This window comes from Parasteatoda tepidariorum, chromosome 3 (genome assembly GCF_982258835.1).
Source record: "Parasteatoda tepidariorum strain Cologne lab strain chromosome 3, Ptep-v5.0, whole genome shotgun sequence".
Taxonomy (NCBI): domain Eukaryota; kingdom Metazoa; phylum Arthropoda; class Arachnida; order Araneae; family Theridiidae; genus Parasteatoda; species Parasteatoda tepidariorum.
In genome coordinates, this window is record NC_141757.1 from 75174762 (window position 1) to 75189007 (window position 14246).

General features: G+C 30.2%; 1 protein-coding gene across 1 annotated transcript in view; it reads left to right on the forward strand.

The window, feature by feature from the left end:
* The window catches only part of LOC107448735 (transforming growth factor-beta-induced protein ig-h3), a 46208-nt gene that overhangs the window by 23193 nt on the left and 8769 nt on the right, over positions 1-14246 (forward strand). Inside the window, exons 3-9 of the mRNA XM_016064040.4 lie at positions 321-385; positions 2048-2196; positions 4219-4398; positions 5969-6272; positions 9109-9318; positions 10125-10314; positions 11476-11602. Coding sequence (XP_015919526.3) covers positions 321-385; positions 2048-2196; positions 4219-4398; positions 5969-6272; positions 9109-9318; positions 10125-10314; positions 11476-11602 — 1225 coding nt within the window. The remainder of the gene's footprint in view (positions 1-320; positions 386-2047; positions 2197-4218; positions 4399-5968; positions 6273-9108; positions 9319-10124; positions 10315-11475; positions 11603-14246) is intronic.

Consider the following 14246-nt stretch of genomic DNA (forward strand, 5'->3'; position numbering starts at 1 on the left):
GCATTTATTTAATGATTCTTAAGTATCGTAAAAATAAATTTACTGACTCTTATGTGTATCATATCTTACAGCAATTATAAATTTATTGTTCTTGAATAACAAAATGGTGGCGGCCATTTTACACCAAGTAGTGTAGAAGAATATCCTTGGTTTTTGGTGTATAGGAAAACACCTAGATCCAGGATTTATGTATGAGGTTTCACTGCACCATTTGAGTGAAAAGTAGTTGCCACCACTTTTGGTTCTGTGATACACTAAATTTTTTCTTACAATGTGCATATATTTAAGTAACTAAATGATCCTTATTTCTATGTTTTTAGAGTTTTGAGATACGAATGCTGTGAGGGATTTCATCAAATAGCAAGAAACGAAGGATGCAATGGAGGTAAGTGGAAAACACTTTTTCGTATCCACGTGGAATTAAAAATAAGAAGCGTAAAATTTCACTTTTAAAAAAAATTGTTTATTGTTCTGAAGGGATCCTGCAATAAAATACCCTCTGTCGTTTTAAAAATCGACTTGAAATTCGCTTATTTGAAATTTTTCAAAGAATGACAAAATATTAAAGTAATAGTAAAATTAAACGTAAATTAAAACAACTTTTCTAATTATTGATTTTATGGAACTTAATATTTTTCGGGGGATTCTAAATTCTTACTCGATATCTCTCAATTTTTATGCGATTTACTAAAGGATAGACAACAGTTGAGACTCTCAGAATAAAAATAGCTGATCAAAACCAAACACTTGAATTTTTAATTAAATTTTTCAGATGTACTCTTGCCATCACACTCTTGTTTCACAAATTAAAGTACTAAGGGAATAAGGGCGTGTAATAACTCCCACTAATTTCACAATATTTTTTATAACCGACGTTGAACAGCAGACTACTAATGTTTAATACTACGAACTTTCAACTCTGCCGCCCTGTAATTTTGAACCCAATCCAGAAGACAGAGGAACTCTTGGATCAAGTATTGGAAGAAATATGACTTCGCGGAAGAGTTTTTGATGAAGCTAACCTGCATTTGCGTTACACGGAGAGGAAAACCTTAAAAACCTCCCACAGTTAGCCTGACGGCAAGGGTACTTTAACCCATGATCCGTCTACCACAGAGGATATTTTACAACAGCACAGTTGTTCGTCCGAGCCGGGTGCTTAATTCATATCGACCAGCTATCGCAGGGATTCGAACCCAGTTCACCTCATTGGAAGGCGAACGCTGTATCCCCAAGACAGTGTTTCAGAAACTTATGACTTTTGTGTACCCTTTCTAAATTTTTCGTAACGCTGTGTACCACTAATAAAAAAATGAATGTATTTTTTTACTATAAAAAAATTTCACAAAAGTTAAAAATCACAACTGGCTGTTGACACAAATTATTAACTATTAACTCTGAAAAAAATAGCCAATAGAAAAATAAGTAATCGTAAATTTTAATGGCTAGCTTTGTTTTTGAACAAAATTTTTTGAAATTTTCGTTTGTTGCAAGATATTTCGTATAAGAACGCGTACCCCCGCTAAACTGTTCCCGTACCCCTGGGGGTACGCGTACCACACTTTGGGTAACACTGCCTTAAGACACCGCGGCTCTTAATTTCACAATTTGTCTAAATTTAAAGCAAACATATTCTAAAAAAGGTTTGACTCACAAAAAGTGAAAATAATGTTTAATCACTCGCCAAACTAAATTATTGGAACCATATTTTCTAGATTTGAGCTACAACTAGGATAAAAAATGCAAATCCGTAGAAAACACATTTTTGTGTCTGATTTCGTATCTTAAAACATCGTCTGTACAAATTTATCAGCTTTTTCATCTTAGTAAGAATGCATTTTATTACACGGCCATTCATTAAGATCGAAAGTTATTAATGTGTTCCGTTTATTTATTTATTTTTTTCTCACCTCACTACTTCACTTCATATTTAAGTAAGCTAAGTAAGCTTCATTTTTTTAGTAATTTTTTTAGCATATTCCAAGTAAGCTAAAATACGTTTTATTTAAAAATTACCAAACATTCATATTTTTTTAATTATTTTCAGTGAAACCTATGACAGATGTAGTACGAACAGCTCGGGATATAGGAGCTACAGTATTCGTCGATTATCTGAACGAAGCAGGACTGACCGATCAACTGAAAAGCCCCGGTGAAGCAATTACTTTATTTGCACCGACAAATGAGGCTTTTGAGGTAAGCATCCAAAATCACTTCAAAATAAATTTCCTCATTTTTACAATATTTTTGTAATGAGGCAGATTTAATGTCATATATAATTATCGTCGTATCATGTCATTTGTTGACTCAATTATTCTATTATTCATTCTGATCCATTTAACCTTTTGACGCAGAATTTTCATTAAACATATTTTTCACACTTTTTTTCATCATTTTGCGCAAATTTAGGTCAAAATAAGTAAAAATATTAAATTTACCATTTTAGTAATTTTTTGTTATGAAATACGGCATTGGTCACCGGTGTCTCTTTATGCATAAAAAAGTACAATTTTCCAAGCATGACTCACTTCCGAACAATAATTTTTCCGATTTGCTCTTATTTAGATCTAAAAGAAACAGTAATTTGTGATAGAAATTTATTAATAAATTTTTAAATATAAATGAAAAAAAAAATTCAAACTGCTTTTGTTTGGATTTTATATTTTAGAACAAATATAATTCCGAGAACCTAACAGATTTTTTAAGCCACTATTAGACTGCTTTTTATGTTTAAAAAATATCAAAATTTATGTTTACTTGTCATTAGAGTGCAGGAAAAAAAATATTTAAAAGGGTCTCTGCCGGTGAGGCTAATAAAAAGTAGTAAATTTCACTCTCGGTACTTTCGTTAGTCGACTCAACTTATCTATATACACTTAACCAAAAAATATGTTCTGAAATTAGCTAAATATACATTAAAACGTGATAATTATTGTTACAAAATATTATTAAATTAATACTTACTGGTGAAGAATGCTATCATGAAAAGACTGGTTATGTATTAACGGTTAAATAACGTTAACATTAAATAACCGAAGTTTAGTAGCTAACACTTAAGTATACTAATAGACACTTATAGTAGCTAACACTTAATTTTTCAAAAAAAATATCGCAGTTCCAGCAATAGATTCAAATTAGAAGCTTTATATTAATACTATTCCTCTAATAGACATGTTTTGTTCATCCTAAATAAAACAAACTATTAAAAAAAATTAGTATGAAATGCAAATCTAGAGAATGGGTACCTATTTTTGAGCGCCAGTTTCTTGGGATTATTTGCTTACTATTATGTTACTTGTTACTGCTCTTTTGAAAATAAGTACTCTTAAACGGGATGCTGGACACTAAAGAGTTTATTATATTAAATTATAATTTTATTTATTTCAGCAGATTTAAATTCATACAGTGAACGAAATGCCGTACTTTTTAAAAAGGATTAATTGAGCAGTTTTTGTAACAGGAACACTAAAAAATTACACTTCATATTGCATTTTCTTTACAGATTTGTATATAAATCTTTTTTATAATATGGTACTATTTATTTCACTATATGACATACTATTTCACCTACCAAACTTTGGATTTCTTGATTTCAACTGAAACTTTTTATTTGTATGTTTTCTTTAATTCTCCAAACAACAATAAGTATTATCTTTTGACTTAATGTTTTTCCTGATAGAAATATTTTTTATAGACTAAAACTAATTCAGCAATAAACAGCACAGGATTTCCTACTAAATCCAAAGACAAAAGATGGAAACATAATCATTAAAGAAAAACAAACAAAAAATTCATTTCTGTCTTTTTCTGACAATCATCCTTATTAGTGTCATTAAAGTCATTTCTTAGAATAGTATGGCATGCATCTGTATCGGTCATGATATTTCAATTGTTCTTAAGGAAATGCAAAGTGCTGTTATCCCCACCTTTTAAATTTGTTGTCTATTAAATTAAGGAAATTTACTAAGAAAAAATTATTTGTTAATTTAAATACTAATATGACACAATTTTTGCTAATGTTCGTGATGATTGTTACAAAAATTGCTTGCTCTATACAATTATGAAATTCATACTTATAATCCATCTCCATAAAATATAGTTTTAATTCTTTCGTTATTGATATAATCAAATATGTAAATTTTGAGATAGTCTCAGAACTTTTTAAACGAGAGCAATCAAAATATTATAATGTGTTTTATAAGAATGATATATTTTCAGCGACTAAGTCCAGCTGATCAGGAAACCCTTCGAGTAAGTCTTTTAGAACGTGAATCGCCATTTTTATTGTATCACGTGGTCAGCGGCAGAAAACTTCATTCTAAAGATTTCAAAGGTGAACAAGAAATCGAAACCTTAAACAGAGGACATAAACTGAGGATCAACAAATATAATCATGGAGTAAGTGGCTTTATTAAAACATTTAATGCAACATTAGTCCACTCAATTTTATATATGGCATGATACAATCTAATATCAATTGCTACTTATAATATCAAAGTAATTTAACTTTAAATACTTTGATATTATAATTACTTATAATAACATTTCATAATCAAAGTGTTTACTTATTTCTTAATTTATATTATTTTGTAAGTAATATTTATCAATGTATTTAAAATAATCTTCGGGAGAAATAAATAAAAAATAAAAATGCAATCATTATTGCTTTAATTTATTTTACAACTAAAAAAATAATGTGAATCAATGGCAGTCAGTTAAGAATAAGTGACAGTCAAGCAAATTTCAAGCAGTTGTCACTGATATTAATTTCTTACATGAACTAGTTATTTTGTAACAGTTCTTTTCGAATATAAAAGGTATACCTCAAACTCCGCTCTTGACACATATTTCCAGAATCCTAACAAGAAATAAAAATTCTTCATATCTCTCAGCATTTATTAATTAACAAATTATGTTCTTCATTACAAGAGGTTATTGTAAAAGCTTTAAGATAATGTTGCTTTTTTATACTTATTTTGAATTTGTATCAATAAAAATATTAATTTATCGGGAAAAAAAATTTCCCATCATAAATGTAGGTGCGATTAATCTAATAAAATTTTTTTATTTCACTTTAATTCTAATTTATATAATTTATAATATTTTTAAGCAGAGCTTTGGAGTTGGTGGTTAAAATATTCGATTCCATTATACGCACATTTCTACATAAATAACCTAAGCATATCGTTATAAAAAGACTTCTTTGATTAATATTTATGAATTAGAAAACTATTATAAATCATTCGTACAATTCGTTTATTAATTATTACTTCATTAATATCGGTAGTTCAAAATTTTAAAAACATGTCTGTGATCTCTTTCATAACAAAACAGGAACTTAAAAACGTTGTAATAAATTAAAATCTTCGAAATTCGATTGTAATACATTTGCGATAAGTTAAAATTTAAATAATTATCATAATATTCTTTAAGGTAAACTTTATATTCACTTTTTTAAAAATATTTACCTCTTTAGTTTTAATGACATTTAAAACTTCTTTTCTTTTTTTTAACTTATGCGACCTCACTTTCAACTAACTGGAGTCGGAGGTGATCAAATCTATCCGACTCCAACTCTGAATCTCATAACCCTAGTTCTAAGCAATATTGTTGTATGCATGTAATATTGTTCTATGTATATCATGTTCTATGTATATCATGTTCTATGTATATCATGTTCTATGTATATCATGTTCTATGTATATCATGTTCTATGTATATCATGTTCTATGTATATCATGTTCTATGTATATCATGTTCTATGTAATATTATGCATAAGTTTTATTTTGAAAGACCTAGACCAGTTTTTAAGTCCTAGCATCATTTCTACCAGTCAAATAGATGACGAAATTATTTTATTATCAATTTTTCTCTTTTTACCCTGATTGTCGCCACTCTATAGTAGTTATGGCAGGTACAAATGATCCAAAATATATAAAGATTTAATTATTCTAACATTCTTTATAGATGACAACAGTTAACTGTGCTCCAATGGTCCGAAAAGACCAGCAAGCTACAAATGGCATTGTTCATCTAATTGACGAGGTTCTCATTCCTCCGTTTGGAGCTGGTGGTCGACCCTCCATACCTGAAACGCTATTCAGTGATGGCCGCTTCAGAGAAATGTCCAGATTTATGTTGACATCCAATTATGTGAATGACTTGCGCCAAGGTGGACCTTTCACTTTGCTAGCACCAACAGATGAAGCTTTTCAGAGTATTAGTGCTAGCGAACTAGATAGAATTACCAGTGATCCGGAAGCTCGTTTGGGTGAGTTTCTACCTCTAATACTAGATGTCCAAAAAAGAGTGTATGCTTTTTTTTTCTTAAATTTCAATGTTGTAAAAATATATATAATGTTGTGAAAAAGCAACAATTATATAGGAAGCAGCACATCTGATAAATGTGCCACTTTTAAATACGAATTTCGAACCAGCTTTCATTGATTTCTTTTTTGTGTAATCACATTTATGTGACAACAATTGATCTTGTCGTAAAGATGACCTCGAAATCACTTTTAGAGATGCACCGATCTAATTTTTTTGAGGTCAAGTCTATCCTAAATCCAGATTTAATGCGTCAGAAAATGTCTAACATTTTAGAAAGTTAGGCTTCGCAGATAATAAAAATTATTTGAAATAATCTATTTTCTCATCAAGATACTTTATATAATTTCATATTTAAAGCGTATTTAAGTAATAATTTTTATACTTCTTTATATTTAATAACTTAGCAGAATAGATATATAGATATATGTTTAGTTTGAGGATCGTAATCACGTGCATCAGCAGCCCGAAAATTTCTTTCATTTGATATGCCCGTCGAATTTCTATCATAAGTATGATTGATTGAACGACATTTGACTCACATTCGAGTATTTTTAAATTAAAAATTATAACACCAAGTCTATAAACATTAAAGGAAGATATTTGACGTTGTATCTGTTGTATTTTCATAATTTCCGAACTTCAAAAAAGTCGAAATACAAAGTTAGTAGGAAAACTAAAACTAGTTTTCCTACAGACAATTATGAAATTTTAGTACCCATAATGGCATATCGTACTTGAGAAAAAGCACGAAACTCGTCTAACGGTAATAGGACTCTAATCTAGAATCTGTCACTTGCATATTTCATGTCGTCACTAGACAAAAGTGACTTCAAAGAGGCTAAGAGTATTCAATTTTACTCACCAGGAAATCTGAATATTAAAAGATTTAGTTTCAAATATTATTGAATTACTGGCAATAAATCCAAATTCAATTCCTCATTCACAAACAAATTCTATCATTTGTTTCTTCCTCTATAATATACTTTTATTTTATAACCACAGTTGAACAAACAGCCCTGTGTGTGAAAGTGACCCGCCCTATAAACGGGTTGTGGTTGAGTGAATGGCGTGGCGGAAGTCGAATTCCTGGCCATAGATGGCACCACTGAAAAGCAGGAACAATCGCACCCCCACTGCCCTAACAGGCATACGACAAAAAAAAACGGCCCTATTTAGAATTTAAGACAACCGATGTTCAACTACCAATGTTCAACGAGGCTCTAACCCATGATCCGTCTACCACTGAGGATATTGTTCGTCAGCACTGTGGTCGGTGCGAACTGGGAGCGGAATTCGAATCGACGAGCCATCGCCGGGATTCGAACCTGGTTCACTTCATTGGAAGGCGAAAGCTCTATCCCCTCAGCTACCAAGGCTCTAAATTACAATTATTTTATAATTTATAACAGTCGTTGAACAGTCGACCGAATTTTCAGTTTACAACTACCAATGTCACGACTCCGTAGCCCTGTAATTTTGAACCCAATCCAGAAGAGAAGGATACTCTTGAATCGAGTAAAGAAGAAATTTGTCTTCGTGGAGGACTTTTTGAAGGAACTAATCCACATTTACGTTACATGGAGAGGAAAACCACGAAAACCTCCCATGGTTAGACTAACGGCAAGGGGTCTATAACATATGATCTGACTACCACTGAAGTTATTTTACGTCAGCACTGTGGTCGGTGCGAACTGGCAGAGGAATTCGTATCAACCAGGAATCGCTATGATTCGAACCTGGGCCACCTCGAGAGATGTACTCTATCTCCTGAGCCACTACGACTCTATACAATATACTTGTTGCACGAAGTGTTATTGACGAACCTTGTTGACTTCTTCATTCGTGACTTTGTTCATTTAAATTAAAGCAATTTAAAATGTAGGCTTTATAGCTTTAAGAGAATTATTCATGTTTTGAAAAACTTAAAAGAACAAAAAGAAATGTAATCATATTTAACGCTACTTTGCCTAAAGGAAGTTATTTTGACTGCTTTTTAACTGCTTTTTCATTTGCAAAAAATGTACAAATAATAATGCATAAATTAATATTTCCTTTCCAAGTGAAGTAAATTTTTTTATTGTTAATATTTACTAATAACTTGTTATATAACTGTAAATAATATAAAAGATATTAAAAATTAATTAAACAGATTTCTTTACGCATTATTTGTTCTTTCACAATGCAATCATTTTGACTGCTTTTGGACAATATAGGTATATACTAAGTTTCAGTCCTTCTAGTGTTAAGAAAACATTGATCTATGTTTTTTTTTTCTTTCTTTTTTTCTTCTTTTTTTTTAAGAAAGAATATGGTTTTCTTGCTTTGAAATTTTCAAAGGCGCTTTTGACTATGGTCAGTGCAAACCAGGAAAAGCAGTACGATTCAAATTTAAATAACCTACGTTGAGTGGAATATTTTCACTGAGTCATATAATTCCCAAAAAAAAAAACGTTGGAAACTTTTTACAAATGACCCATAAGATAAAAATAACCTTCAAGAATCACTTCCTCAGAAGCATCTTGAATATAAACTTATAAGTTAAGATGACAGGGAAAAATAATGAGAAGATTAATTTAACTTTATACTTCCGGTTTAAAACACTTTTTAAGTTATTATATTTAGTAAGTATTTAAGTTATAATACTTGCATTAGTTTCTCGATGAATTATAAATAAATTGCGACCATAATGTATATTTTATGTAAATTTTGTTTATTATATGAAATTTTGTATTGTTTAAATTGTTCTCTTCATAATTTTGAACATCTTATTTATATAGCTCTGATGAAAAACCATATAATTCCACATACTGTTTGCATACCAGCTGTGATTGACACTCACAAGATGAAGAATATTGCTGGTCAAAAGCTGCAACTCTCCTGCAACCAGTCCGGCGTGTATGTAGAGGATGCAAAAGTGTCAAAAGATCAAATGATGGCTAAGAATGGAGCCATAAGTGTTATTTCTAAAGTACTGATACCCGACAGATGTAAGTCTTATAATTTTTGTAATGAAATTAATTAAGATTAAATTATATTTTCATGTTTTTATAACCGTTGTTGAACACCCAACCCAATTTTTTGGATTCACGACTACTAATGTTCAACTCCGTAACCTTGTAATTTTGAACCCGATCCAGAAGACAAGGAAACTCATATATCAAGTATTAGGAGAAGTTTGTCTTTCTGGAGGACTTTTTGATGGAACTAAATCGCATTTAGGTTACATGGACAGGAAAACCTCCCACGGCTAGCCTGATGGCAAGGGGACTCTAACCCTAAGGATCCGTCTACTGCTGAGGATATTTTACGTCAGCACAAGTCGGATGTGGAATTCGTATTGACCAGCCAACGCTGAGATTCGAACTCGGTGCACCTCATTCGAAGGCAAACGCTCTAACCCCGGAGCCATCACGGCTCTATATTTTCATGTTGTTTAATTTCGGTTTTTTTTCTTAAACTATTTCAAATATTTGGACGATAGCTTTGACATGTCATTATCAGGACTCCACGATGGATGCGAATTTTTTTTTCGGTTATATCACGTAAAATCATCACGTCGGTTATATCACGTCGGTTTTTTAAAATAACTCAGGTACCATTTAAGCTTCATCAAAATGAATAACGATTTCAAATTCACTACTTTAAAATCGATATAAGAAATTTTGTTTAATACCAAGATTTTGTGCTACATTTTTAAACTTTATGTGCCCTTTATGTTACCCTTCTTCTTTAAATAATATGTTTTAAAAAAATTATAATGACATAAAATTCTTAGTTGTATTGTACTTTTCAGCCCGTAGCGTGATGTCTTTACTGGCAAGGCGTCCGGAACAAGTATCGACATTTACTCGTTTGCTGAGGAAGTCTGGCGTCGAAGCTTATCTCAACAAACCCAATATCTCAGTTACTGTCTTTGCACCTTCCAATTATGCATTCAATCAAATGCCAGAAGAAGAATTTTCTCTACTGGATGAAGATCAGAGGTGAGATTTCACTTAAGTTTAATTTTTTTTTAGACAGTGCAAAAGGACATCAAATTTCTCATTCTTATGGAAAAAAAATGCTCTTTAAACTGTTTCTAAGGCTTTTAGAGCTGATATGAAAAGACATATAAGCGAACTTTTCATAGAATGCAGAATTTTAATTGTTCTGTAATGCTGATCTATATCTCTTGCTTAACCTAAAACAATCGCATGATGTTTGACAATTAAATACCTACAAGTGACGTCATCGTTAATCATAAATCATGGAATTTGCCGCTTCAGAAGCTTTAAGGTCCAATATACACGCGTGACGTAGCTTACATGCATCCAATTAGATCCGATTTAAATCACGTGGTTAGGCATAATCACTTCACCTCTTTCTGAGTTGCAAGTGTAAGTACACAATTTCTATGTAACCAACAAAGAATTCCTAGCTTTTGTCTACAAGAACTGCCAAAATTTAACTTTGAAAGAATCAAAATAAAACATGTCAAAAGAATTTTTTTTCAATGACGTGCACTTGGGTTTATTTCCCATTGGCCTCAGAAATGGCAGAATTACTACTCTCTCATCGTGGCTTAGGCACCAGTGCCTAAGCCACGGCGGTAGAGTAGGGTTGCCCACGTCATACAACCGCAAACCCATTTATAGAACGGGCTATATTCACACAATACATAACATTGAACACAAAAATTTTAATATTTAGAAAAATAAGAATACAAGTTCAATGGCGCACTAACAACGTGTCCATAATGGGAAAGCGCCCCTAGCAGCGTAAGATGACATTTCCGGTCATGGTTTCTTATGTAATTCTTAATCTCTATGGTGTGTCTTACTTCCCCTTGAAGTTTGACGCAACATTTACGGAACATTACTTATAATGTCTTTAAACTCGTACATTTCGACAAAAAGTAGACTGAAAATTTCGTTCAGAAATAAAACTATAACTTGAAGAGAGTATCTGGCTTCAGATTTAAAATCAGCGATATGAAAGTATCTAAAATCTGTTAAAAAATCTCATGCAACGAAAAATAAAAATTGTTCGCCAGTGTAATTTTAAAAGAATACAAATTGCAATGTTTAATAATAAAATCTAGTAGCGTAATGTTAAAAAGAGGTGTCCATTTGATGAGTTACTCACGCATTTAACGCTTTTTTTAGAAAACTTGAAGAACTAATGAAGCACCATGTAGTCATAGGAAGAGTGAAAACAGAAAGTATTTCAGATAATCAAAATGTGGATTCAATTGATGGTCGAAATGCCCTCCGCTTGAAAGTATACAGAAAAGTAAGTTGTACTCTGTATGTACTCTGTAAATATATATGTTTTAGTATGTACTCTGTAAATTGATCAAACAAGTTATTTGCGAACTTAAATTATATTTTTTGAAGAAAGAGTTATTCCATTTCAATCGAATACATAATTCCATAATGATTTAAATATTCCGAAGAAGAATCAGAGCTTTGATAAAAGAGGGGTTACTAATATAAACGAGAAAAAAAAACCAATTTAGTTATTTTTCTTAACCTTTTCAGGGGCGGCAATATAAACCACAATGAGAAATATAATAGGTTTTATCTCTTAAACAAAGTGAGTTTTAATACCTCACTTTTTATTTCGAAAAATATAAAGTAAATCGCTTCATTGTGGATATGCATACGATGACTATAATTCTCTTAGCTTTTCATTATAACGAACTGCTGCTAGCAAAACTTTTTCAATTTTTTTAAATCATTATTTTTTTCTATTGCAGTTGAAGTTACTGCGTCTAACGAAATTTGAGAGTGATAACAAACAGCTTCAACGAATGAGAAAATTTCGGAATGAAAAAGAAAGATATCGAGTCTGGAGAGCTTAATTTCAAACTTCGTCTAATTGTATCAAGCTATTTTTCGTTTCAATTTTTTACTACCAAAAAAACGCACCAAACGTCACCGAAAATGCACGAATTATTAATTTCTTTAAAAATGAAAATTGAAATTTATTTTAAGTTAATTTGAAAAATTTTACAAGAAATAGCAAAATAACATTAACTGTTTATATGCCATATAATTGATAAAAGTGTTAAGTATAGCTATATTTCTCTCCTTCTCTCTCTTTCATTTTGTTACGTTTGAACTAACAAACTTTATTGAACAAATCAGAAAATGGATAACTTCAAAAATAATTAGAATAAGCATATATTCATCCCCCAGACGATGCATCCTGTCCAGATAATTAAGTAGAAAAATACATCATAAATTTATTTTAAAAAAAATAAATAAATAAAATAGAAAAACTAAGAATTACCAAGTATTTATACGCATAATACATACACTTATTGAAACTTGTTCAGACACATATTTGAAAACTAAATACATATCGCACACAACATACTATACATTTATAAATAATATGTTGTGTGCGATATGTATTTTTACTTCTGTCAATAAATATTTTTTTCAACCATAGATAAATTTTGAAAATTTCATGAGTGCCTTTTCTTTAAAAAATTATGTGTGCTTTTATTTCATGATGTGTGCTTATGAGTGCTTTTACCTTTAAAAAATCCTTACTGAATACTAGGAAAAAAAACTGTATGTTTTAAATTATTGTACATTTTATTAGTTAGAACTTTTCTACAATTTTTGAGAAAACTGTTAGGTATTATAAGTAAAATAGGTCTATAATTTGATAAACAGTTGTCACTAGATTTGAAAATGGTAGTTGGGAAATGCTGTTCTTTTTTAAAGAATTTAAAGATACGGATGAATTAATTAAAGTGCTTATGAAATTCGTAATTATAAATTATAAAATTGACATTATTAATAGCAAATAATCGTTTATTATTTTTACATTAAAACCGTCATAATCATAGGAACTATTCTTAGTTACATGGGAAATGTTGATATTTTTAAGGAATTTCGAAATGCAGATGAATTAAATGAAGTGTTTATGAAATTTGTAATAAAATTGGCATCATTAATAGCAAATCGTTTATTAATTTTATATTAAAACTGTCATAATCATAGGAACTATTATTAGAAAAAGAATGTATTATGTCGAGTACATCACACTCATTTAGTTTAAAGAAGACAAAAGAGGTTAAACTTGGCAAAATATAAATTTAAAAATTGCTAGAAGTGCTGCTTGCATTTACAAATGTTTTATTATATTGACAAGAGGAATCATAGATGCTTAAAATTTCAGGCAAAACAGAAGACTTATTTTTGTCACCAATATATTTACAAGATTCCATTTTTGATCATTTGAATTATAATTCATAAATTTGCTTTCAAAGTGTATTCTGATTTTGAAGATTGAATGACATTTTTCAATTCACTGACCAGATCCCAAGGATTTTTTCTAATTTCTTAAATGGTTTTTTTTTTCAACGAATTATAAGCAGATTTCTTTTAGTTATCCAGTTTTCTTAGGTCGTTTGTTTAGTTTAACTGAGTATTTGGAGGTACTTTTTTGTATTGATAGGTTTAAAAACTAAATTCTCAAGAGAATCCTTAAAATTCCAGTCAAAATTGTAATTCAACAAATAATTATAAAATTCAGTACAATTTATTGACATTACATTTATAGTTTTGTTAGTTGTTATTTATTATTTTAATTGTATACACTACAGAGAATCGAATAATGATTAGTAACATCATTTATAAGTATTTTTGATTTAACTAAAAATTTGCTAGTTTTGACTAAAGTATAATCAATGCAAGTGGAAAATTAAGAATTTGCTCTGGTGGATTTGTCAGTATAGTTTTGAAAATCAAATTGCCTTAAAGTAATATATTCATGAGTATGAAATTTAATATTTAAATCTTCTATGAGTACAACATTGGGATATTTGAAGTCACAGATAATTACATTTAGTTCAATATTAAAAAAAATCTATTGCAAAATCATGCTATCGATAAAGAGAGAAATAATAACTTTTACTCTT